This window comes from Monodon monoceros, unplaced genomic scaffold, assembly GCF_005190385.1.
Source record: "Monodon monoceros isolate NGI ecotype Baffin Bay Population unplaced genomic scaffold, NGI_Narwhal_1 Super_Scaffold_3, whole genome shotgun sequence".
Classification (NCBI taxonomy): domain Eukaryota; kingdom Metazoa; phylum Chordata; class Mammalia; order Artiodactyla; family Monodontidae; genus Monodon; species Monodon monoceros.
Window position 1 is genome coordinate 102,147,586 of NW_021703780.1, and position 25,747 is coordinate 102,173,332.

General features: G+C 60.0%; 1 protein-coding gene across 5 annotated transcripts in view; it reads left to right on the plus strand.

The window, feature by feature from the left end:
* The first annotated feature begins 4,466 nt into the window (after positions 1 to 4,466).
* UROC1 (urocanate hydratase 1) overlaps positions 4,467 to 25,747 on the plus strand; it is a 36,178-nt gene continuing 14,897 nt past the window's right edge. For 2 of the 5 annotated variants that reach the window (XR_003796701.1, XM_029242669.1), the window contains exons 1-16: positions 4,493 to 4,655; positions 10,849 to 10,979; positions 11,654 to 11,747; positions 12,539 to 12,598; positions 12,883 to 13,011; positions 13,119 to 13,180; positions 16,434 to 16,500; positions 16,583 to 16,726; positions 17,709 to 17,797; positions 19,710 to 19,772; positions 20,100 to 20,279; positions 20,918 to 21,015; positions 21,154 to 21,250; positions 22,231 to 22,352; positions 22,729 to 22,799; positions 25,455 to 25,553. Coding sequence is in view for 4 of the 5 variants with exons in the window: in XM_029242669.1 (XP_029098502.1) it covers positions 4,530 to 4,655; positions 10,849 to 10,979; positions 11,654 to 11,747; positions 12,539 to 12,598; positions 12,883 to 13,011; positions 13,119 to 13,180; positions 16,434 to 16,500; positions 16,583 to 16,726; positions 17,709 to 17,797; positions 19,710 to 19,772; positions 20,100 to 20,279; positions 20,918 to 21,015; positions 21,154 to 21,250; positions 22,231 to 22,352; positions 22,729 to 22,799; positions 25,455 to 25,553 (1,632 nt within the window). In the remaining variant the exon portion in view is untranslated. Of the gene's footprint in view, positions 4,656 to 4,861; positions 5,099 to 6,247; positions 6,266 to 10,848; positions 10,980 to 11,653; positions 11,748 to 12,538; positions 12,599 to 12,882; positions 13,012 to 13,118; positions 13,181 to 16,433; positions 16,501 to 16,582; positions 16,727 to 17,708; positions 17,798 to 19,709; positions 19,773 to 20,099; positions 20,280 to 20,917; positions 21,016 to 21,153; positions 21,251 to 22,230; positions 22,353 to 22,728; positions 22,800 to 25,454; positions 25,554 to 25,747 lie in introns of those variants that run through there. The other 3 variants (XM_029242670.1, XM_029242671.1, XM_029242672.1) reach the window with 3 other exon arrangements.

Genomic DNA, 25,747 nt, shown 5'->3' on the forward strand with positions numbered 1-25,747 from the left:
GTTTTTACACGGTGGTCTGTGTGCTGGTGTGTGTGCTTGAGCCAACACTGAACAGTGTGAGTGTGTGGGAAAGGCTGCGTTTCTGAACTGCTTTTGAAGAATCTGGTGATTCCAACCCTGGTGGTGCCACTTACGTGCTGTGTGAGATCAAGAAAGTGGCCTAACCTCTCTGTGCCCCAGTTCCCTTTGCAGTGGGATAGTACTAGGACACACCTCATCATGTTGTGGGAACTAAATGAGACACAGGAGATGTTTGGCACGGCGTCTGGCACTCAGTGAGTGCCATCTAAGTACTTGACGTTGATGATTATTTTATTTTTACAGTTACTGTCTGTTTCTGGCAGGTGACTCTGGTTTCTGTTAAGGTGCTGATATAAAAATTCGTTCCCGTTATGTGTAAGTTTTAAAGGTCTATTTAAAGGAGAATATTAAATAAATAATAGTTCTGCTGTCTTAAAGATATGGCTCCAAATGCTATGATAGGTCTCAAATGGCAGAGGGGCAGGAAACAGTTCACAGACAAACCAGAAGCTCCTTATTATGACTTTCCAGACAAACGGGACAGAGAGCCTTGGCGAGCATCCAGTTCACGCCCAGAATGGCCTGCGGGCAGGGCTGCTGCTGCTCTGGGCCCAGGACCTGGATTCCCGGTTATCTACACCCCCAGCCGGCCCCCAATCTCCCCTACACCTGCATTGGGACCAGCGTTCTCTGTAGGGTCCCAGCCCCTGGCGTCCTTAGGAAGGAGTCTCGGTCCCTGTGCTGCCACCTGGTGGCCAAAGTTGAGGACAACATCTCAGCCCATTCCCATCCAGGAAAGTCCCTGGAGGCCCCTGGGGGCCCAGTGTTGCGTCCTGGGGTGGGAGGGTGAGCACGCCTCGCCAGAGGCCCAGGGCCTTGGCAGCTCCCCTGAGAAGACGCCAGCTGCGGCCTCTGCCCTCTCACGGGAGTTCGCATGCATTCAATCCCTCGTTCAACAGGCACTGGGTACCCACTGGGTACTGAGGCCCTAGGGGAGAACAGGACAGGGCGCTCTCTGCCCTCGTGGGCTACAGTATGGATGGGGGAGGGCGTAGGAAAAGGGGCGAACATGTGCGATCACGGCAGGTGGTAAACGCGCTATGAAGAAAATAAGGGTGGGGCAGAGGGAGGTGTGCAGGGAGGGCCAGCCTCGGAGGTGCCAGCAGCAGAGGTGGCAAGCTGCAGAAGGAACAGCCCTTGCGGAGGCCCTGAGGCGCCCTGCTAGTAGCTGTTGCCCTCAAATTTAGGCGTTAAACATTTCAATTTCGCTCACAATTTAGTGGGTGAGGAATTGGGGAAGGGGCTCCGGTGGGTGCTTTTCACTGGGGATCTCACGCTACCGTGTCAGACGGCAGCTGGGACTGGTCGTCTGGAGGCCGGCCCAGGCTGGCCAACCCGACGGCTCCGTCACAGCTGGGCAGACACCGCAGCACTCGCACTCCTCACGCCCCAAGTGGGGTCTGGCCCCGGGGGTTGCTCCCACAGAGCCTCAGGCTGCCTCCTGTTGCTTCCCCGGGAACCGCTAGGGCCGCCCCAGCCTCACTCAGAGAAGCACCCAAGCAGTGATCTGCCGGCATGTTTAAAACCACCAAGGGCGTAAAGATGCACATGCTCCTTGAACGGGAAGCAGCAAGGGGGCTCTGAGGTGGACAAGGCGGAGCAGATAGGGCGTCCACGTCCCCAGCCCGTCATGGGCCACGGTGTGGGCTGTTCTAACTGCCCCGCTGCCGATGGACTACAGGTTGGCGGGAGGAGGGGGGAAGGCGGGAGGCTGGGCCGACTCTGGGAGAGGTGAGGGGTGTGGACCAGGCTGCGGTGGTGGTCTCAGGGCCCCGGCTATACTTTGAAAGTAGAGGGGTCAGAGGTCAGGGTGCCTCAGAGAAGCCACCCAGGGCGGCAGAGTGGCTGGAGGGGAAGCAGGCACTAGGTTGATGGGCCAAGGGACAGAGGTCCTGCCTGGCTCGAGAAGGCCTGATGGGCCTGCTGGTGACACGGCAGAGATTGGGGCCCGGTGTGGCCTGCGTGGTGGTACCAGGCGGGCAGGGCTGGGCTTTCAGTGCTGGTCGCCAGGTGCTAGGAAGAGAGGCTGGCCAGGACAGGAGTAGCAGCTGGGAGTGACGGGAGGGGAGACTGAGGCAGGCACTCGACGCTGAAGAGGACAGGCCACGGCCAGCACCAGGAGCCCGAGGCCTGAGGCCCAGGGAGGCACATGCTGAGGGCCTGCCTGCCTTTCTTTACTCCTTGTTAGTTTTACATTTTATTTATTTGGTTTGTCCATGGAGCAAAATTCAAAAACTCCACAGTTCTCTTGAATTGAAGTGAAATTCAGGTACCATAAAATTACTCATTGAAAAGTGTACAATTTAGTGCCCTGACAATGTGGAAAGCACCAGTCTTACAGGGAAGGGTCTCCTTTCCTCCTGTTCTCTCCCAGTTCCTTGTGGGTACTTCAGAGACAGTTCACGCCCACGTGTATACGTTTTCTTTGCTTTCTGTGCTATTACATTGCTCTGTTCCTTGCTTTTTTGATAGTGGCAACAATTAGAAAAATGACATCTTATCCGGTGCTGATTCTGTGCAGGTGCTGTTCTAAGACCTTCACGTGTGTTACCTCGTTTAATACTCAGACAGATCCCATGAGGTAGCTACTGTTACTGGTTTCATTTTACAGACCAGGAAACTGAGGCACAGAGAGGCTAAGGAACTGACCCAAGGACCTACAGCTCATGAGTGGTATAGCCAGATTCCACTTACCTGTCTGCCATATTTAACATCTGTGAGATCCCAGTGCTTTTAAATAGCTTTTAGGGTGTTTAAAAATTAAACTGTTTATTTGGGGATCCTTGTAGATCCACGTGCAGTTGTAAGAAATAATAAGAGAGACCCGGGTGCCCTCTTCCCCCGTGGTAGCGTCCTGCTGTCTGTAGCCCGAGGTCACAACCAGGACACGGATACAGTCCCCCCTTCGGTTCAGGACAGCGGAAAATGTTTTTAATTGGTTGCAAACATTTAAAAATGAGATTTCACAAAAAGTGTTAGATTTGTGGCTTCTCTTGAGGCCTCGCCCAGAAGCAAATCCTGAGTGGAGGTCTCGGTACAGCCTGTCTGTTGGGGGCATGGGATGGGGATACCCGCGGGGCAGCTCAGCCCACTCCTGCCAGGGGCTCCCCAGAGCTGCTGCCTCCACCCATGCCCTGCTGGGGCGAGGGCGCTGGGGTATTGGCCCACTGCTGTTGCTGGCGGGGAGCTGCTCCCCAGCAGATGGGGAGGGGGCTGGCAATTCTCCAGCCCTTCCAGCCCCCCTCTGAGCGGGAGGTGCAGGTACTGGCTGCTGGCGGTCACAGCTGCGTGACCTGCAGGCCCAGGCAGGGGCCTGTCCCCAGTCCCCGTAGTGGTGCCGGGCCAGGACACTGCCCGGTCCCTGATGTTGGAGAGACCGTTGGATGGACGGCTGCGAGCCTGCGTGCGTGGCTGCTGCTCACCCGCCGAGGCAGCCTCCCCGCCACCTGGACACAAGAGTACGCTCGCTGCCCGGCCGGAGATCTGGGAGGCCGAGGGGCGGCTGGAGCCAGACCCCTCGGCTCCAGGGGCCCAGATCCCAGCTCCACCAGGACTAGCTGTGTGGCCTTGGGCAGTTTCCACACCTATGAAACGGGACAGGGTGCCCCGGATGACGTGCGGTGCTCCGAGGAGTAAACACCCGGAGGCGTCAGCCGTCCTGCTCTCGTGCCAAGTGCAGGCCCCACGCCGGGCACTCACCTGGTGGCTGCGCGCCTCCCACCCCTTGCGTGGGGCCGCAGGGCTGGCCCGCAGCTGAGCTGGGTCCACAGCCAGGTGTGCTGCCTCCCCGGGCCCCCGGGATTCTAGCGGCCCCTGGGCCTCAGCCACCCCACCCGGAGTGCGGGGCGAAGAAGCAGCACCTTCCCACAGGGCGCTCGTGGGATGGGGCTCGCTGAGAGCCTGGGAAGGAGTGGGGCGGCCCGCACCTCAGTGGGGGCTGAGGAGGGTGTGGCTCCCGCTGGCCGGGCTCCCGCCACCCCTGTCACCCAGGGGGCAGGGAGGAGGGATACGAGGGCCACCACACTCTGTGCCGGGCCAGTGTCACGGGCCCCCCATCATCAAGACACAAACCCCACGTCGCCTGCCTGGTGTAACTCCCCCAGGAGACAAACCCGAACACAAGAGCGCTCCCCGTGCTGTGTCCTAGAAGACACACCCCTCAGGGCCAGCACCCCACTAAAAGGACAAAGGAACCCTCACCCAGGCGTCCCTGGCACGGAGCCTGCCTCTCCCAGGACACCGCCCCCAGGTCAACACTGCGGGCCGCCAGCCTGGGGCCGTGACCCTACGACCTCCGACCTACGCACGGCTCCTTCCGGAGGCCCGGGGGCCAATGAGGGGCTGGAGGGGGTGGGCCTGGAGCCAGAGGACCCCGCCCAGCCGGACCTCGACTGCCCAGTCCCTCCGCGGCCCACGCAGAGTGGGCCTCCGCCTCGCGTCTGCGAGACATGTCCCGCCTTCAGGCGCTGTGCTCCGGCCTGCCCTTGCGGCCCCTCCCAGAGAACCGGGGACGCCGGGCCGGGGTGCCCCACGCCCCGGTCAGGACCCCCGGCCTCAGCCCCGCTGAGGAGCAGGTAAGAGGCTGGGCCCCCTCCTGCAGGGCCGTTTGCCCTCTGGGTGGACCGGCTGGGCAGTGCCCACGTCCTGCTCTGAGCCGTGTGTGCCAGACTGCTTCACACCCAATATCCCTCATTCTTTGCCCGGCGGCCGCCCTGGGGTGTAGGACTCCGGCCCCCATTTACTGATGGGCAGGGACCCTGGGGCTCACGATCACCCAGCCAGAAAGCGGGGACCTGTGGCCGCCTCCAGCCCAGGAAGGCGAAGTGAGCGCAGGAGCCGGACTGCAAGTCCCGCCCCGGCTTCCGGAGCCTGAGCCACCAGGTGCCCCCCTCCTGGCCATGACACACAGGTGTGCGCAGGTGGCTGGAATGAGGCCGAAAAAGAGCTTTCTCCTGTTTTCCTTTACTGAGGATGGCTTGACAACTTCAGGAACCCTGGGGGAAAGTAGCAAATACAAGTGAGCGCAGAGATTAAAAGAGGGGTCCCGCCACCCGGACAGAGGCTGCCGCCCTCCTGGGGCGGCCGTGGGAGGGGGGGCACAGGGCGTGCAAACTGGAGGGGCTGCCGGGGGACCAGGCAGACTTTAGAGTTTCCACCCTGGTCACCTTCCTGCTGGGCGCCAATGCCTCGACCTTTGGCGTGGGGACCCAGAGGGCTCTGCCGCCTGCGCATCCCAGGGGACACCCTGATGGGCGGTGGTGGGATCAGCTGAAGGGCGCGGGCCCTTGGAGTGGGGTGGCATGCGGTCTGGGGAGTCTGAGCTGTGGAAGGGGCTGAATCTTCGGTGTGGGTGCCCGGGGCGTGGGGAGCCTGCAGCCTGCTGGTCCTGGGGGACAAGGAGAAAGAGGCGTATGGCTCTGTGCCCCTCCCCCTTCCTGCTGCTGTTTGGTCTTTGACCCGGGTTCTGCTGCAATTCCCTGGGCGGTAGGAGGCCACTCCGGGGGCTCCTGGTCGGGGCTGGTCACCAGAGAGACCAAGCCGTGGTTGCACGTTGGAACTTTCACCGTGAGGGGCCAGGAATGGAGTTAATGATCCATCATGCCTATGCCTACCAAATCCCCCAGCTACAGGGTTGGCAGTGTCTGCGTTTGTGAACACGTGGAGATGCGGGGGGGCGCCTGCCCCTTCCCCTGCCCCCGCCGAGGGTTGCTGCTCACCTGTACCCTTCATCACATCCTTTGTTATGTAATAAACCGGCGAACGTGTTCCCCTGAGTCCTGTGAGCCATTCTGGCGAATTATTAAACCTGAGGAGGGGCGTGGGCTCCCCATTTCTAGCTGGTTGGTCAGGAGCACAGGCGACAATGGGGCGTGTAATTGGCATCTGAAGCGGGGCCGTCTCGTGGGGCTGAGCCCTTAGCCTGTGGGTGGGCTCTGGGCGGACTGTGGTCCACAGTGTCCCGGCTGGACTGAAGTGTAGGACGCCAGCCGGGTCGGAGGAGCGGTGGGTGTTGGAGGGCCCACGCGTCCACTCCCCACGGGGACCTGCGAGAGGACACGAGAGCTCCTCCTGGACAGGCCCAGACCCAGGGACGGCTTCCTCAGCGGCCGGCTTTACGCTTTCCTGTGGCTGGTTTTCTGTTTTATTTAAACGTCCCTTTGAATTTTGACATAAGCTTTTAAAGGTAGTTTTAAGAGATAAGTCAAATATTATAACGTTTCCTAATCTTTTGGTGTCTCCTTCCAGACACTTTCTACGTGCGCACAAGGTGTGTGTGTCCATCCTTCTTAAAAGCATAAGTGGAAGTTTTCCATACAGGCTGGTTTCTTTTGAGGCTGTTCCTTGTTGGTGCGTTTGGAGCTGCCCCATTGTTTGAACTGTTGTTGTTTTTCGTGGTTTGGATGAACGAAAACATGCTCCACTCTTTGTTCTCCTTTAAGTGGATTTCTGTTGAAACGCAGAGGATGGTCTGGCTGTCGCGTTTCAGTCACTGTGGGACTGTAGTGCAGAGGGAGGGTCTCGTCACATCCTGTTAGAAACGTCCTCGGCATCCCCGCTCCCCCATGTGCGGCTTCTCTTACAGATATTTCCCCAAAGCGTGCCCCACCCTCAGGGGCTGTGCTGGACCTGAGATCCCAGGTCTGAAGACCTCCCGCCACTGCTGACCATAATCCTCAGCTTCTTGAGCGTGGGGTTCTGTGGGGCTCACTTCTGGGTCTTCAGCGATGCCAGAGCTGTTTGTTGAATGAGTGAACAAGACCATGTGCTAAGCGCCCGAACCAACACCCTCCAAGAGTTCAGTGGGCAGGAGAAACCTAGGAAAGCTTCTTGGAGGAGGTGGTCTTGGCACCAGGGGCAACGTTCCCAGACTTGGACATCTGAGAGGCGAGGCATCTGGGACAGAAGGAGGCGGTGAGCGGAGATGCAGAGACGGGCCTGTGCAAAGCAGGCTGGGGTGGACGAGGCCCCACGTTGGCCCAGGCTGGGTGCCGACCTCAAGAGCCAGGCCCAGCCTGACTACTGGGGGTCCTGGATGCCCACCAGTGTGCGCTGTGTCAGAAGCCCATGAAGGTCTCGGAGCAGGAGTGTGAGTTGCTGCTTGGCGTGCTGCCCACAGAGAGCGAGGGCTGGTGCAGAGCTCCTACGGGGGCCGGTGGACAGGGGCCCGGCGTGGAGGCCATGAGTGTGCAGACGGTCGTCCGGGCAGCTGGGCCCCCAGTAGCCCATGTGTGCCGGGTGCCGGGTGAGCAGCCCTGTGAGGTGGGGGCCATCTGCTCCTTTTACAGAAGAGGAGGCTGAAGTTCAGAGAGGTGAGGTGTGCCGGCTGGAAAAGACAGGGCAGGGATTCTCCCCTCAGAGCCTCCTGAAGCGCCAGCCCTGCTGCATCATTTCCAGCCTCCAGAGGCGCCTGTGTTCCTGGGCTCCTGGGCCCATCCTCTGTCTTCAAAGCTGACAGCACAGCACATTGAAATCCCTCTTTCTTACTCTGAGCCTCCCCTCTCCTCTCAGAAGGACGCTCGTAATTACTAGGGCTGACCTGGATGGGCAGGATCATCTCACATCTCAAAATCCTTCCGTCATCACATCTGCAAAGTCTCTTTTGCCATGTAACATGACATATTCCCGGGGAATAGGGTGTGGACATCGTTGGGGGCCATAATTCTGTCCCCCATCCCATCAGGCACCCAGAATTCTCCAGCCCAATGGCTGAACACGGGACTTTTATGAAATAATCCCATGATCCTAAGGGTACAGGCCACTGAGCTTGTCCGCTTCTTATGCCTTTGAGGTCAAGGTCGGGGAGATGGAGGTCTCTGGAATTCTGTCCAGTTTATGTGCCTTAGATGCTTCTGATTTTGCCAGTAAGAGCCCACTGGTAACTGCATTCTATGATTAACAGGCCACAATCTCACCTGTGAAAATCCACGTGCTACACAGCAGACCCTCCGGGGCAGACTTGCCGTGGAGCTGAGGCGGTAGCACTGCGGCATGAGCGCCAGCTGACCCTGGGGGTGAATCCCCAAGTATGGCCCCCACGGGCTCTTCCTGGCAGCATTTGAAGTAAACTGAAGACCTTTTAACAAGGAAGCTGCAAAGCTGGGGAGGGGGGGAAGCAAGAAATGGCCCAGGCTCCGGCTTGGGTGTCTTTACAGGGACAGGAGGGCACAGCGCTGCGCTGTGTGCCGGGCCGTGCGTGTTATCTCGTTAGTCCTTCCAGCGACACGGCCAAGCTGGCGCCCCGAGAGATGCAGAAGCAGGCGGGCGGCCTCCCGGGCTGGTCCAGCCGGTGCTTAGCAGGGCCCGGTAGGCAGCTGTGCCTGCCTTTCCGAGCTCGTTGGGAAACCGTCCCGCCTCTCCACCTGGCCTGTCCTCATGGGGCCTCCTCTGCTGAGACTGCCTCTCATCCCCCCGGGGGGAAGGTCACACGCCTCTCCGAATTGCATTTTCTCGTCCTGACCCCAAGAACTGCCCCCATTCAGAGCTTGGGGTATTGAATCCAGGCCAGCAGAGCTGCTGCTTTAATTTTTTCACTCAAGGAATAGTCACTGCAGGCCTGTTACGTAAGTTCAGACACAGAAGATAAAGCTATTGAACAAAAGTGTAACAGAAGACAACTTTGCTGAACTAGTAGAAATGTGAAATTTCAGATACAAAGACAGTTTATCGTTGAAAGAACCAAAAGAAACCCCAACGTACAATAGTCCACGTGAAGACATATCCAGGCTAGTTTTCTGAATTTCAGGGATAAAGAGAAATTCAGCGAATCCTGAGATGGAAGTTGTCCACAGGGAGCAATAGCCCAGCAGCTGGGAAGTGGGCTTAGGGGCTCGGAACCAGTATTCGTTAGAAAATGAAATAAAAGAAGCTCCAGTTGGGTAGGATGTATTAGGGCCCGTGTAGTAAGGTCACGCCTCCCGTGGAGTGTGCGTGTGTGACACGTTGCTTCTGAAACTTTTCTGTAAATGTTCAGTTTCTCTTGGCAAGCTCTGACTGGAAGCTGTACACTGATAGAAAAAGCCACCCAACCGCCGCGTCGAGGTGTACCATGGACCCCAGAGGCCCAGGCCGAGGCGACGGGCACGACCCTGAAGGGCCCAGCCCTCCTGAGCTCTGGCGCACGCCTAGCCCTGCCTGCCCTTGAAGCCGTGTCCCTGGCCTTCTGCAGCATGCCCTCCCCACGCCGGCCTCTTCCCCTCCCGCCCTGCTGCTGTGCGTGGCTCTCTCGTGCCTCCCCGGGGGTCCCGGACCAGCGGCAGCAGCTGGGATCCCGTCAGAAACGTGAGTCAGAGACGCTGCGGGCGGGCCCAGCCCTCCGATGCACCTGACCCTCTGCGCGATTCTCAAGTCCGCTGGAGTCTGAGCACCGCCTGTGGACGTATTTCTAGCCGCCTTTCGATTTTTCCAAGAGAGCAGGGATTACGTGCTTTATTCCACGTGGACCTTAGAGAGGGACTCGCTGTGCAAACCTTGTCAAGTCCCCGTCACTCCTGAGCTGGAGTTTCCCTCGTTGCCCTTCTTGCCCTCGGCTTTCTCCTGCACCGCCCTCCCCCTCCTCTCTCCTCCCACCCCATGTGCCCCCAGGCCCCCAGTGACACCCTTGTCGCGCCTGGACCTCGGGGCACACGGGGCAGGCTGTCCTCCTGGCCGGGTCCCGGCTCTCTGTCTCCCGGGCTGGCCCTGCGCCCTGCCTGCCCACGTGCTGGTGTCCTCAGGGCCCAGGCCGGGGCTATAGCTCTTCTCCCGTCACCTCTGCCCACCCGTCTTCTCTGAGGCTCACACTGCCTCCCCCTCAGTGGCCGTGTGTCGAATGAATGCGTTCACACCGGCCCCTCATCACACCCCCAAAGCAGTTCGTTCTCCAGGGTCAGCTGGTTGAAGGCGTGGCCTCGACGTCCGCCCTGACAGAGGGTCGTCACCCCGCGCCCCCAGCCGCAGGCTCCTGCCGGGTGGTGGGAGGGGGAGCGCTGTGAAGGGTCCGCCGGGACCCTGGCCCTGCTTGAGCTCAGCGAGACTGATGGGAGGCAAGGAGCCAATGGTGAAGCATCCGTAGACGCAGAGCCTGTGGGAGAGAAGCATGGGGGTGCTGAGAGTCAAGACCGCACGGTCAAGGCGGGCCCCAAGGATGGGCGTCTGGACTGGGGCTTCGAGGAGGGGGCTCCCAGGGAGGCAGCTGGCACGGGGGCTGGGGCAGCGGGAAGGGAAGGGGCCGGACAGGAGCACGAGGGCCGCCTGGAGAAGGCTGACGGGGGCAGGAGTCGGGCCGTTCTCCACGGTGTGCGATGAGAAGCCTTAGACACTTCTTCCTGCTCTTGGGCCCCTGACCCCGGCTCCAGGCACTGCCCCGGGCCTCCCGGAGCTTTGTGCCGCCCGAGGCTACCGGCCACGCTGGGTGCTGCTCCGCACTTGCACAAAGAGCCTCCGGCCCTGGCTTGTCAGCCTGCCCTCCCCCTGAGTCTGCGCGTGCCGCTGTAGCCACGGGCCTCGGGGCAGCCCCTCTCTGGTCCCTGCCTTGGGTCAAGCAGCCTGGTCCCCCGGTGAGCAAGAAGACGGAGGGACTCGAGGGCTGCCGAGGGAAGCAGGAAGGGCAGTCAGGGAAGGCTTCCTGCAGGAGGCATCACGGTAGGCTGGCCCGGGGTGAGAACCAGGCCGTCTCTGGACGGGGCCCTGGGTTTCTGAGTGGAGCAGAGGCAAATCCAGGTGGGGAGATCTTGGCCTGGAGCCCACACCCCCGCCATCCTCACCCCTCTCCCCTTCCCCCACCCCCAGCTGGCGCTGAGGAATGCCCTTCGGTACTTCCCCCCGGACACCCAGGAGCTGCTGGCCCCCGAGTTCGCCCGGGAGCTGCGACTGTATGGGCACATCTACATGTACCGCTTCTGCCCCGACATTGAAATGAAGTGAGTGCTGCGGCCACAGATTCACAGGGGCCCAGAGTGGGAGGCTCCCTGGAGGGACCCTGCTGGGGGTCAGGACACAATGAGGGGGAGGTCCAGGCTGTTCCCACTAGGAGGCCCATGGATGCGTCTGCCCTGGGCCAGGCTTGGGGCTGCTGCCAGGTCCTGGCAGGAGGATCTGCCTTCCTCACCGTCCCCAGGAGATGCTGCCCCTGCCCGGGCATCACACTCTGAGCACCACTGTTCTTGGAAATGCCGGAAGCTCAGACTGTCTGGAATGACCCCGCAAAGCGGGAGCCACCTGCCCTCGCTCCTGTCTGGGGCTGCTGGCCTGGCGCCCCCTGCAGAATGGGTGCCCAGGAGCACTGATGGCCTGAAGGAAAGGACGGATGAATCGAGTCCACCTGCAGGAGAGGCCTCAGCTTTGCTTTGCAGTCCGCTTTATCCCAGTCGGAGCCCGCCCACTGGGGAGGGAGGACGGCCTGGGTGGGAGGGGCCCGGCACAAAGCAGGAGGGCGTTTGGAACCACCTCCTGCTGGGAGTTCCAAGGCGCCTTCTGCGGGATGCCAGGGCTTGCTGTCCACCTCTGCGCCCAGCCCAGGCTGGGCCCAAGCTTTAGCAGGAAGGAAGCCTGTGCCCGCCCATCGTCAGGCCTGGCAGCTGCGCCCCCTTTGCAGGGCCTACCCAGTGGAGCAGTACCCCTGCCGGACGAGAGCGGCTGCAGCCATCATGCACATGATCATGAACAACCTGGACCCTGCCGTGGCCCAGGTAAAGGCCAGGAAACGGGGGCCAGGGACCAGCAGTGGAAACGGAATGGGAGAAACGCATGAAACGCTCTCAGGCTTTTTGTTTAGAAATAATGATAGATTTGAGGGAAACTGCAAAGACCGTGCAGAGCGGACATCATCCGTGCCTCCAGGGCGCCCCCAGCAGCTGCGCCTTCGGTAACTGCAGTGCAGCATCAGCACCACGACACCAGCGTTGGTACAACAGACACACGTGTAATTCTGCCTCTCCTGATAGCCACGTGCAAACCGAAAAGAACAGGTCTAATGCTGTGGTTTGTCCCAGTATATCCAAAATGTTATCATTTCACATGTGACCATCAATATAAATATTCTGTAGTGTTTTTTTCCTACTGAGTGTTTGAAACCAGGGGTGTATTTTGCCCCCAGAGCTTGTCAGACGGGCTGTGGCTCAAGTGCTCGGTGGCTACACGTGCCCTTCCCGGCGTCCTTGAGCGCCAGTCTGTACCTCTGACACCCGTATTCAAGGAAGGTCAGGCTTCGGGGGTCCCTGAGTATTTTACCTGAGGGTGAAAGGGTCCTAGGATGTGGCCACTCCAGGTAGTGGCGGGAGCTTCCTCAGACCCAGCTCTGACGCTCATCCCAGGCTGAGCGCTAACCCGGTCACAAGGTCCCCGGGCCTTGCCCCTTCTGGCTCCTCCCCTGCCCCCCACTCGTCCTTCGGGGGCCATCGGCCACCTGGCCCCTGAGCCCGGCGCAGGCAGGGGCCTCCCTTCCAGGCCCCCATCTCAGACAGCATCGTGTCCTCCCCAGTTTCCCCAGGAGCTCGTGACCTACGGAGGAAACGGGCAGGTGTTCAGCAACTGGGCTCAGGTACGCTGGACTGTGTGGCCTGGCCCCGCCCTGACCCCAGGCCTTTCTTCCCCCACGTCCTCTGGCCTGGAAGCACCTTACAGACCAGGCTCAGGACTCGGGCTCTGCCTCCCCGATGCCTGAGATCCCAGCCCTGGAGGCTACTTGGGGACGTCGGAGGTCCTGAGGGAGAGCCACTGGAGGGTAGAGGGCTCCGGGCAGGACGGCTAGGGCCTGGGGGGGGGGGCTTGGGGCTGGTGCAGGGCCCCCGCTCACAGAGCCCCCGTGTTTCGCTCTCCCCGCAGTTCTGGCTGACCATGTCCTACTTGTCCCAGATGACAGAGGAGCAGACGCTGGTCATGTATAGCGGACACCCCCTGGGCCTCTTCCCCAGCAGCCCCGGGGCCCCGAGGCTGGTCATCACCAATGGGATGGTGGGTCCCAGGGCAGCGGGGAGGGCCAGGTGCCCGCACACCCGCCGAGCCGTCGTCCCCAAGGGCACGGCGCCGTCCCCAGCCCTCAGCCCAGCCCTCTTGTGCAGGTCATTCCCAACTACTCCTCCAGGATGGAGTACGAGAAGCTCTTTGCCATGGGGGTTACCATGTAAGTACTGTTTCAGCTTATGTTACGGCCTTCGCCAGGCTTTATTATGAAGCAACGCAGCAACAGTAACTACAACTTTGCAAAGCCCTCACAGTCAAAGCTCTACAGCACGGTTTCGCATTTATGTATTTTCTGCTAGTTTTCATAGATATGCCTACAGTTTTCGTATAGGTGTGAGCAAGTGAACCTACAGTTTGAATCCTACTTTTGCAACAATTTACTATCGGTTTCAAACATACAGAAAATTGACAGAATTAATAGGGAACACCAAGATTCTGTGATTAATATGTTACTAAACTCACTTGAGCTCCTATCTGTCTGTCTACCCATCCCTATATCCACGATCATTTTTTTGATGCGTCTCAAAGTAAGCTGCAAATATTGTTGCCTGGAATTCAGTATTTGTCCACAATTTTTTTTCTTTTTTTAATGTTTATTTATTTATTTAGCTGCGTTGGGTCTTAGCTGCAACATGCGGGATCTTTAGTTGCAGTATGAAGACTTTCTTAGTGGCAGCATGCGGGCTTCTTAGTTGCGGCATGCGTGTGGGATCTAGTTCCCTGACAAGGGATCCAACTGGGACCCCTGCATCGGGAGCACGGAGTCTTAGCCACTGGACCGCCAGGGAAGTCCCCACAGTTTTCTTGGTCTTGAAGTGAAATTTACATGTCACGAATGCGCAAACGCACACGTCACGTGCTCCGTTCTGTGAGCTCAGACGACGTGTGTGTCTGTGCAGCCCCTGAGCGCGCTGTCACATTAACGCTCCAATGGGAGGTGTTCCCTCAGACGTTGTAGAAGGAGCCACAGCGAGAAGGGAACCTCCTCCCGCCCAGATGCCCCAATTCACAGCGTCTCCTGTGTCCTGCCCGACATCCCGTGTGTGTGCGGGCGCTTGGCGGGGGTGACTCGACAGCCAGGGACCACGCCCTCTGCACCTGGCCCCTCCTCGGGATTCGGGCTGACTTGCTGGGTTTCACCGGCAGTGCTCAGTTGCGCTGTTATTTATTTAGCTCACTTGCCACCTGGTTTGGGTTGTTCCCAGTGTTCTGGGGATGTAAAGAATGCGACAGGACAGCCCTGTTCTGCACGTGTTTGTGGGTCTCTGGGAGCGGTGCGCTGGCATCCTAACCACCCCGCTGGGCCTCAGGCTGAGAGCCTATGAATGATTGTAATCATGGTCGCCGCCACTTGTTCTAGGATTTACAGAAGCCTCTGAGCTAGGGGCCCTTATTAACCCATTTTGTGGAGGAAGAAACTGAGGCTCAGAAACCCAATTACCTTTTTCCTTCGTCATAAGTAGTTACTGTTATTATATAATAAGTTGCTGTTACTATTATTTTTTATGAGGCCTGACGACCTCTTCTGTACCAGTGGGAGCAGAGGGATGGTCGGTGTCTGGTCGGCGTCCTGAGTGTGGCCATGGACCAGCCCCCGTGCTGCTGTCCTGCAGGCTCAGGAGAGAAGTTTAAAGGGGCAGAGCTGCAGAGTCAGACCTGGTCTGGCTGCCCGTGAGTGCTGACCCCAGGCGCTGTGAGCAGTTGACCAAAGAGAAGATGCAAATCACCATAGAGGTGGGAAGGGGTTACCTGGATAAGGAATCTGAGAACCGCTGACCAGGGCAAAGCCTTTTCACCATCAGGCTGACAAAAGTGGAACTGGTCCCCTCCGTGGTGGGGGGTACATGGGGGAACAGGCAGCCACAGGCTGGGGTGTCAAGGTCTATACAGCACGGCTGGGGGCGCGGGAGGGCCACATCCAGTGACTGCGGTCAAAGCCGCAAATGGAGACAACTCTGACCCCATGATTTTACCCCCAAGAGTGAATTGCAGGAGCAGCAGCAGTGGATCAGGTGAGACAAGGGATGGAATCAGAAGGCCTCCGAATCGCTTCCCAGCCCTGCCGCGTGTCCCTGGGCCACCTGGGAACTCGGATCCTATCTGTAAAGGCGCCATGGGTGGCGGCCACCAGGGAGCACGCCCTGCGGGGTCTGATGCTTTCACCCGCCTCCCTGGTAGATGTCTATCGTATCAGCACGGTTCTCTTACCTCCTGTCATAGTCACAGAAACACGCAAGGCACGGGTCATGACTCCCCATTTTTTGGAGGAGGAAGCAGAGGCTCTACATGGTCCAGTGCTTTGTCCCAGTTATGGGACAGGCTTGGCGTTCAGATCTGCGAGAATCAGGACGCACCCTGATCCAGAGCAGAGAAGGTCCAGAAAGTGGCTGGGGGACAGCAGCCTCGAGGGTCTCCTGACCTCAGTGGTCCTCAGGGAAGAGTAAATCTAAGGCAACAGCAAAATTTCCCATCACATTGCCCAAAACTCAACTGTTGGATAAGTATCATAGGATGCAAATAGGAGTGCCTATGCCCTGCTGGTGGCAGTCACTCTGGAATGTGATGCTGTCTATTAGTATTTTAAATGTTTGCACTGGTGCCCTGGCACCCCGTTCCTGGATTCTACCCTGGAGGGCACGGCAGGGCCAGGGAGGTCGCTTACCGCGGCCTTGTCCTGTGGCCCAGCCGAGCCACCCGGCTGACCGACAGGGAGAGGGGACATCCTGTGCCCTCTGATGGGGTTGACTGTGGAGCCACGAAAGGTCTGCGGGTGCTGACGTGGAAAAGGCCCCTACAGGCCTTGTGTCTGGGGGAAACACAGATCCAGAAACAGTGCTTACAGAACAAGGCCATTTATGTAAATAGCAATGATCACTCACACAAAACTAACGCCGTTCGCTGGACTCTGCCCTGCGTGCCACACACGAGTCTCAGGTGTCCCCTGACGGGTGGCAGAGCTCCCCTCCCTGGCCCCGGTGAAGGTGTCTGGACGTCCCGGGACCAGAATCCCGCACTGTCTGGATTCGGGGTGTTGCCGGGAGGCCGCGGCCCTTTCTGCTCTGTGTTCCCCCGGCCCCGGGTCTCCTCCTGCAGGAGCGGCTCAGCTCCGCCAGGTTTGGCCACCACGGGAAGGCGTGGTGACTCATCCTCACCTGGAGGTGCTGGGTCATGTCAGCTCTTGTCCACGTGGCTAAATGTTCCCCGGTGATTTTACTACAGTTTTTAAGAGAATGAAACCTGTCTGTGAAAGGTCCAAGGGGGACCAGACATGGGGGAGCGTGGCCTTTTCTGTAGCTTTCTTTCGTCTCTGAAGGAGAAGGTAATGCTGCACTTGGGGTGACGACAGTGCGTTTCTGGCCCTGTGAAGTGGGGCGCCAGGCCCCGGCTCACCCCGCTTCCCCCTCTGTGGGCAGGTACGGCCAGATGACGGCGGGTAGTTACTGCTACATTGGTCCCCAAGGCATCGTCCACGGCACGGTGGTGAGAGACGGGCCACGCCTGCCCACGGGCCTGGGGGTGGACAAGCTGGCGTGGATCGTGAACCCGAGTCCTCGCCCTGCAGCTCACCGTGCTGAATGCCGGGCGGCGGTACCTGGGCGTCCAGGACCTGGCCGGGAAGGTCTTTGTCACCTCCGGGCTCGGCGGGATGAGCGGGGCTCAGGCCAAAGCCGCCGTCATCGTGGGGTGCATCGGCGTGATTGCAGAGGTGAGCTGGCGGGAGCGTCTCCCCGCCCCCCTCCAGAGCCCCGCATCCCCACCTGCCCCCTCTTCTCTCGCCCTCACCCCGCAAGCCTCCCAGCCTGGGTCCCCAGGGCAGCGAACGCCCCTGCCTTCCAAGTGCCCATCACCTGCCAGGGCCAGTGCCTGCCTACACTCGGCCGTGAAGCCGCCACCCTGAGGCCTGGCTTCCCTTGCCCTGGGGCCCTGGAGTGCAGCCTGTGAATAAGTGAGCCAGGCTCCCCCATATCGGACAGAGTGGTCGGCTGGTCGGTGGGGGGAGAGCCGGGGAGAGCGCAGGAACCCTCCCTCTGGCTCTGAGTTCCTCCGGCAGGAAGAGGGGAAGGGAGCGGAAGAGGAGGGGCGGCCGGGAGGAAAGCATGGGGGCACGCAGCTGTGGGATCTGCACTTGGCTGATGGCACGCACAGGTGTACTTGTTAGGAGCCCACTTGGCTGCAGGTGACAGAAAACCCAACGAGAGCAGCTTACACAAAGAGGGTTTTATTTTTCTCACGTAACCAGCAGGGCTGGCATTGGCTCAGCAGCTCAATGTCAGGGTCAACATCTCTAGATTCTCTTGGGCTTCCCTTGTGCACACACAAGTGGCTGCCCCAGCCCCAGCCATCCCATCTACATTCAAGGCAGGGCAAAGGAGAAGTGCCAGCTATGGCTGACTCTATTTTAGCAGGAAAATAATGCCTTAGAAACTCCTTCTTTTACCTCATCAGTCAGTATGGGATCAGACGGACGGACGTTCTGATCCGCAAGGGAGGCTGGAAGCGGTGGGAGGGCAGTTGTGATTAGGTAGGGTGTGATTCCTCCCCTGGGGCCGAGCACAGCATCACCCGGAGCGAAATCCAGGTTTGTTGATGCGAGGCAGGAGGGGGAGTCAGTGCTGACAGCAGCTCGTAGGGTCTGCCTGGCCCTGTTGGGAAAGGGGGTGATCTACACCCGTGCCTCGTGGTCCCAGGTGGATGGAGCGGCCCTCATGAAACGCCACAAGCAAGGCTGGCTGATGGAAGTGACCGACAGCTTGGACCGCTGCATTGAAAGACTAAGGTACAGTGTCCGGCTCGGGGGGAGACCGGGCCGGGACCTTCTAAATTTCTGCTTCTCGCTGGTCCGTTCCGCGCGCGTGGGGGAAGCCCGTGTGCGTCCGTGGTGCCCATACACGTGGTCTAACAGACTTCAGTAGTTTTCTCGGTGACCCCGACGCTCGGCCACAGTTTTGCAAAGCGCATGTCTTGCGTTTCTCCCCGTGGCGCCTCAGTGCCCAGCCCAGAGCCTGGCACACAGTAGGGGCTGCTTGGATCTGCTCAACCCCTGGGAGGTGGAGCTTCTCCTCAACAGGACCCCGTCAGGTTCCGCAAGGCCCGTCCTCCTCCCCAAGGGGGCCACGGCTGGTCCTGTGGCGCTGGGCCCCTCCCCGCTGCGTGCTGTCTCCTCAGCTACCTCAGTGGGGACGGGGCAGGGCTGCCCTGGAGGCCGCTGATCAGGTGCCCTTTTTGAAGCATCCTCTCAACGAATTTGCTCTGCAGAACTGAGCCCCATGTGGAGAGTTCGCCTCCGCACAGGGGGCTCCACCTGCTGCAATTAGACTCGCCCAAGGTCTCCAGGGGGCTTATGTAAAAATGTTCAAAGACACACAGAGTGTGAGAAATATTCCCATTACCAAGACTGGATACTTTTTGGACATAGATCTTTGAAAACTGGCAGAAAACTCTCCATTAATCACAGGAGAAGTTCCAACCTCCTAGTGTGGCATGAAGGGTCTCACCTGATCTGGCTCCGATCCTGTGGGTGCAACTGGAACACACGTGCCCACTCGCATACCCACACATACAGACTCGCATGCTCACACACACTTTCAACCACTGGGACATTTCTGTCATCTCTAAATATCCCTCTTCCATATGCCGGCTCCCTCTTGTCACACACAGTTTGGGTCCTTAATTCTGCGGTCACACGCATGAACACACACACAGTCCAAGTCAGTGTAACAAATGCCTTAAGCAGCCGTCTGGTCACATTTCTGCTCCCTGAGCTGCGGAGATGCAGAGATGGGAATGGCGACCCTCCCATGTCTGCGGGGTTTTCATGTATTCAAATCTATTTCCCCCAAATATACTTTCATTTTTTGTCCTTTTATTTTTCCAAATAATGTTTGTTTATTTACTTATTATTATTTTGGCTGCATCGGGCCTTTGTTGCTGTGCGCGGGCTTTCTCTAGTTGCAGCGAGTGGGGGCTACTCTTCGTTGCGGTGCATGGGCTTCTCATTGCAGTGGCTTTTCTCGTTGCGGAGCATGGGCTCTAGGCGCGCAGGCTTTAGTAATTGTGGCTCGCGGGCTCTAGAGCACAGGCTCAGTAGTTGTGGCTCACGGGCTCAGTAGTTGTGGCTCACGGGTTCAGTAGTTGTGGCTCGCGGGCTCAGTAGTTGTGGCTCGTGGGCTCTAGAGCACAGGCTCAGTAGTTGTGGTGCACGGGCTTAGCTGCTCCGCGGCATGTAGGATCTCCCTGGCCAGGGCTCGAACCCCTGTCACCCACATTGGCAGGTGGATTCTTAACCACTGTGCCACCAGGGAAGTCCCGCAAATAAGGTTTAGAGTCATCTTTAGTGACATCTGCAACTTAAGGATCGCCTTGAGTGAGTTCTGCAAAGATCCCTTTTAGAGTCCTCGCAGCAACAACCCTAATTCTACTAATCGAATTCTACACCTTGGGGCGGGGAGGGATTGTCACCTTTGCCAGCCAGTCCTCCCGAGGGCATTCAAGTCTGCTATTCCCCTCAGGCCTGGGTCCTCAAAAGACACACCTCATGGGTCCCTGCATCTCAGGCCTGCGCTCACACGTGGTGCTTTGGGTGCCTCCTGGGCCTTCTGCATCCCCACCAGCTTGGGGCTTGTGTGTTGGGGGTGGGTAGCCGTGGGCAGGTGCGATGGGGCCATCTGTCCTGCCCTTGCCCCTTCCAGGGAAGCGAGGAAGAGGAAGGAGGCCCTCAGCCTTGGTTACCATGGCAACGTGGTGGATCTTTGGTAAGTGGGGGGAGTTGGCAGCCTTGGGGACACCGGGTGAGCCCCCCCCAGCCAAGGTCCCGGGCCAGGTGCTCCCGGGACACAAGGCTTCCAGTGTCAGCTTGAGGCTCTGCTCCCAACCTTCATGGCCCGGATCCTGGCCGAGCTCACGGCAGCCTTTGCCCAGCCAGGCAGCCCTCCCGCCAGGGATCTTTCCAGAGGGAAAGCAGGATGAGCCTCCATGCCTGGCGACTGGGCGTGTGGGCTGGGAAACGCTGCGTGCCCCTCTGGCTGGACCCTGAGCTCGGGCCCCGGCACTGCCTGCCCTGACCACCTGAGTCTCCCCAGGGAGCGCCTGGTCCGTGAACTGGACACGACGGGGGAGCTTTTGGTGGACCTGGGGTCAGACCAGACGTCCTGCCACAACCCGTTCAACGGTGGCTACTACCCCGTGCAGCTGGGCTTCGCAGAGGCCCAGAGCCTCATGGCCTCCGACCCTGCTGCCTTCAAAGCCCTGGTCCAGGAAAGGTGATGCAGGTCCCAGGGCTGCTTGGGGGAGGGATGGGGGCACACATGGCCTGCAGGAACTTTGGACTGGGAGGCTCTGGCCTCTGCCCAGTTCTCCTGGGGCAGCTGTGTGGCCTCGGGCAAGACCCTTAACCTCTCTGGGCCTCTGTCTCTTCCTCTGTCACACGGAGTCATGGGCTCCCTGGCCTGTGGGTATGCTGGGAACAGACTGGGGTGACATTTGCAAAACACTGGGGGCAGCTTCCAGCACGTGTGAGTGCTGAGCAGGTGCTGGTGGAGGCGAGCCTGAGGCGTTTCTGCAAGAGGCAGTTGCTTGTTCAGCACTGAGTCTGGTCCCGGCGCTGGGCTGGCTGGCTGACGACCCGACCCATAGGCGCTAGCTTAGGGGCTGCCTGCAGGGTCCTGAAGGGTAGGGGGACCTGAGGAGCCGGCAGGGACCGGGGCTTCCAGGAAGGAGGTGCTGGGGGAGGAGCCAGAAAGGGGTGGAGCCACGAGGGGTGGGGTCAGCTGGGGTGGAGCCAGGAGGGGTGGGGTCAGCTGGGGGAAGAGTCAGCAGGGAGGTGGGGCTCGTGGGGTTCGGCTGTGGTTACAGCCCTGGCGGGCGGTGCTGAGCTGACCACTGACCGCACCTCTCGCAGCCTGAGGAGGCACGTCTCGGCCATCAACAGGCTGGCCCAGGAGAACTTCTTCTTTTGGGACTATGGCAACGCCTTCCTCCTGGAGGCCCAGAGAGCAGGTGAGAGAGAAGGGAGGGGGGTCCCCTCTCTGCAGGCCTCGTGGGCGGGGCAGTGTGGCCCGCGGGTTGGCTCCACGTGTCCCTTCTGGAAGCTGGCCCTGCCAGGGCCTTGGTCTCGCTGGGCCTCGGTTTCTCCAGGTGATGCTGGGTCTCCGCGCACAGGGGCTGACGTGGGGAAGACGGGCGCCAACAGGACGGAGTTCCGCTACCCCTCGTACGTCCAGCACATTATGGGGTGAGTGATGGGCCCTTCCAGCGTCTGTCGTAGACATGCAGGTCTGAAGATCTCCTCCTCTCCCCACTGCTCAGGCCACGTGCTGAGGCCTACGTTCGGCCACAAGTGGTCATGGCACCGGGTCACGGGCTTTCCACCCCAAAATGCAGGGGGAAAGGAGCTGAAAACGAGAGACCCTGTGCAGGGCCTCAGGGAGAGAACAGGATCGGCCACGCCTGAGCCACGAGTGGGCGGCGGAGGGCCTGATCCCTGCAGCCCGTGTGCTTTCCTGGCCTCGTGGGCCGGAATAAGCAGGGACCAGGGAGCGGCCGGAGGGAGAGGACAGGGTGGAGTTCGGGCCTGAGCCGCTGGGTCGGGTGGGGGGGGCAGCAGCCCCGGATCTGCACCGGAGGGGACCCCCGGGGGGCGAGAGAGGCCCGCGTCCTTCTGAGGTTCACTGTGGGAGGGGAGGGGCCAGAGTTGGGCCAGGGCCACTGGGGTGTCCCCAGGGGGCAGTGGGAGGGAGCCCAGGGAGGCCCCTGCATTCCTCTGCCTGGAGTCCCCTCGGAAGGTCAGCCCACTTAAAGCAGATTTGGCTTTAAGTTTACTGTTTGTCCCAATATTTAGTTTCAGTTGCCTGGTTTTCAGGTTGTCTCCAACAGCAATTTAAGGAATTTCTGCTTGTCTGTGTCCCAGCTCCCTGCTCCTGCAGCCAGAGATGGTACAGCTCTGAGAGGGGAGCTGGGGGAAAGGACACCGAGGGGACAGAGGGGGGTGGGGGAAGTTACCGTCCAGTTCGTGGCTTGGGGGCTTCCGGCAACAATTGTGGACCGACGCCCACTCACCACACAGGCCCCCACGAACCACCCGCCTGGCGCACAGCCCTTACCTCCTCAGTTCTGGAGCACCTGCGGCCTCGCCGACCATGGACCATGGTGACCCCAGCCAGGGGGTGCAGCCAGCCTGGAAGCCCCCAGCTGACGAGCCTTTTGCCCTTGCAGGGACATATTCTCCCAGGGATTTGGGCCTTTCCGCTGGGTGTGCACATCCGGGGACCCGCAGGACCTGGTGGTCACGGATCAGCTGGCCATGTCAGTGCTGGAGGAGGCCATTGCTGGTGGAGGTGAGGCTGTTGGTTGGAGATGCTGGCGCACGGGTGACCCCCAGAGGCTCCGATAGACACCTGCCTGGCGGTGCTGGGCAGCCTGGACACGTGGTCCCCTGCCTGGCCCCGTGGGCACAGGGCACATCCTCGGGTGGTGCCTGTTGATGGTGTTCTGCCTCCCTGTAGCTGCCCCTGTGTCCACCTGCTCCGTTCCCCCGTGTCCAGGCCCCTCTGCGTCTCCGTGTCACAGCTGCTCCAGGCCATCTGTGGGTCCGTCTGTGGACACAGACAGGTGCCTCTGCCCTGCAGCCTTCGCGAGGGAGGGTCTGTGCCGCCCCCCACCGTGGGGCAGGGGCTGCCGGTGCCTGTGACACCCTTTCCCCTCTCCCTGCAGTGAATCCGGCTGTGGAGCAGCAGTACGTGGACAACATCCGCTGGATCCGGGAGGCCTCCCAGCACCGGCTGGTGAGGGCTCAGCCTGGCGGGGGCAGGGTGGGCAGCTGGACCGTGCCCGGGGTGAGGTGCTGCTTGCCACCTGGGCCAATTAGGTGATGTCCCCACCGGCCACCTCACCCAGGGGCCGCTGGGCAGAGAAGCCCAGGACCTTTCAGAAGGGGACCTGGGCTCGGGGGCAGCAACCAGGGTCAGGCAGGTCTTTCCTCCCCTCACTCCCCTGCTGGGCCCTGGAGCCAGGTCTCCCGGCTTCTCCGCTGTGTGACCTGGGGTGAGTGGCTTGGCCTCTCTGAGCCTCCCGTCCTATCTGCGTGGTGGAGATGCTGGAGGCGGCGCGTGCCCCCTAGCTGTGGTGTGGGGCTTGGAGCAGGCCCTCTGACGCTCTGCGGGGCCAGGGCTGGGGGGACGGGCGTTTCTGTGACTGAGCGTGACCACGAGTCGGATGACTCGAGGTGGGGACTGGTTTACACGGACCCGTCAGAAGGGTGTCTCTGAGGAGCTGACTTGTGGGTTCAGGTCTAAGTGGGGTTGGGGGCTGGGTGGGGGGAGTGACAGTGGGGGAAGCAGAGGGGTCAGCCAGTGCACAGGCCTGAGGAGACAGACAACTGGATGCACCAGGGCAAAGTGAGAAATGAGCGTGTGGGTCACAGGCCTTTGACCACAGACCCTGATGGCCGAATGCCGCCACCACGTCTGGACCAGTGGGTCCTTGACCTGGGCTTCAGCCAGGCCTCCCCCGAGCTCTGAGGCCCCTCTCCTGGGCTTCCTGGTCCAGCCCTGTCCACCCAGGCTGCCGCCGCCTCCTGGCCCAGCGGTCACAAATGCATTTCTCCACAAAACCCTTCATGCCAACTACCTGGAGCCTGAGATGCCCACGGCCGTCGCTGTTGGACTTGAGGGCCTGGGCCTGGGAGGGTGGGGCAAGAGGTGGAGATGGGGGGCCAGTCCAGGGAGGCCCGGAGAGGAGGGGCACGACCACCGAGAAGGTGCCGGCAGGGTTGCGGGGCTGAGGGCGTGTGGGCGGCCAGCTGGATGCCACCCCAAGCCTGCGAGCAAGACCCTCTCTTTGTGTTTGAGTTAAAGTTACTTGGACATTGTGTCTTTCCCCCTTGTTTCAGGTTGCCCTCCCCCCTCCCCCCTCCCTCCCAGCCCTCTCCCTCCCCCCCTCGTCTCTCATGAAAGTTGGTGATCACAGAAGGTTGTCCTTTTAACATTTTAATTGTTTCTTTTAATGTACACTCTTGACAAAGCTGGCAGTCCTGGGTCAGTTCCTCCCATTTTCTGTTTTCTGGATCCGGGAAATCTGAAAGGCTGCCATGCTGGTTTACGGTACAGTTTTTCCAAAAAGGATTTGAGGCAGCTGGCGCAAATAAACCAAGGCCTTTGGGTGGAAAGCGGGAGGCTGAGGAAGCCACAGGCTGACTGAAAGGCTGGCGTGCGCGGGCCTCCTGTGGACGCCCCCCCCCCCCGCCCCGCCGTGCTTCACCTCATCCCTGGGCGGCTGAGGGAAACACCTGCACCCCCTTTGGAGAGTCCAGGGTTTCTCAGTCTCGGCACTGCTGACATTTGGGGCCAGGTGAATTTTTTTTGATTGTGGTAAATATACATAAAATAAAATTTACCATTTGACCCATTTTGAAGGTACAACTCAGTGGCATTAAGCACATACACTGTTGTACAACCATCACCACCGTCATCTCCAGAACTTTCTCATCTTCCCCAGCTGAAGCTCTGTCCCCGTCAGACACTAGCTCCCTCTCCCCTCCCCTCTCCTTTTGTGTCTGGCTTATTTCAGTGAGCACGATGTCCTCAAGGTTCATCCACGTTGTCGCATGTCAGGATTTCCTTCCCTTTTAAGCTGAATCATGTTCCCTGTGTGTATGGACCACACCTTGTCTATCCATCACCGGCCATGGACGCTGGGTTGCTTCTCCCTCTTGGCTACTGTGAATGATGCTGCTATGAACATGGGCGCTACTACCTCTTCGAGCGCCTGGGGGCTGGATATTCTTGGTCACGGAGACCATAGTCTAGCAGCGTCCCTACCCATGCCAGCAGCACCCAAATGTCCACAGTCATCCCCAGAGGTCGCCCGGCTGAGAGCCACTGTGCTAACGATGACCGCTGTGCTAGCAGTAACAACGCCAACATGAACAACGGTTCATTTTCGGGAGCCTTTGTTTCCCGCAGTGAGTGCCCCCCAGCTCCAACGGGGCTGCATCCTGGTGGCGGCGCACAGGGGCTCAGCCTCCCCGGCCTGCTTCCTCACCTGTGGGCGGGGCCTGTGATGAGCACAGCAGCGTCTTCCTCACAGACGCACTAAGGAGATTCTGGGTGCCAAGCCGGAGCAAGGCAGACACGCCAGAACCGCCTCGTGGGGTGCTGAGGTTACTCTGGTGGGAAGGGTCGAGCAGGGTGACGCCCACAGGAGGTGATATCCCCGGAGACAGGCGAGTCAGGGTCCTGGAGGCCCCTGGGGTTAACCCTGTGGGGATGGGTCAGGAGGGACATCTGGGGGCCCAGACTGCACGTGGACACGCAGGGCAGGACGTGAGTGCTGGACTCTAGAGCCGCCTCTTTCCTCCCTGGAGGTGACCGTCTGACTGCTGGTGGCCATGTCTCCCGAGCATCCCCCGCGTCAGTCAGCTCTCACCCTTCTCTCCGCAGGTGGTGGGCTCCCAGGCCAGGATCCTGTACTCGGACCAGAAAGGCCGTGTGGCCATCGCTGTGGCCTTCAACCAAGCCATCGCCCGTGGGAAGATCAAGGTGGGCTGTCCTGTGCTTGGGTGGGGCTCCCCTGCCTCCTGACCAGGCCAGCCCAGGCCCGGGAGGGAGGAGGCCCGTCCTCAAACCCAGGCTCTGACAACTCGGTCCCTGCTGTGTGACTTTGGGCAGTCAGGGGCCCTCTCTGAACCTCTTATCAGAAAAGAGGCTCCTGTAACCTCAAAACGTGGCTTTCC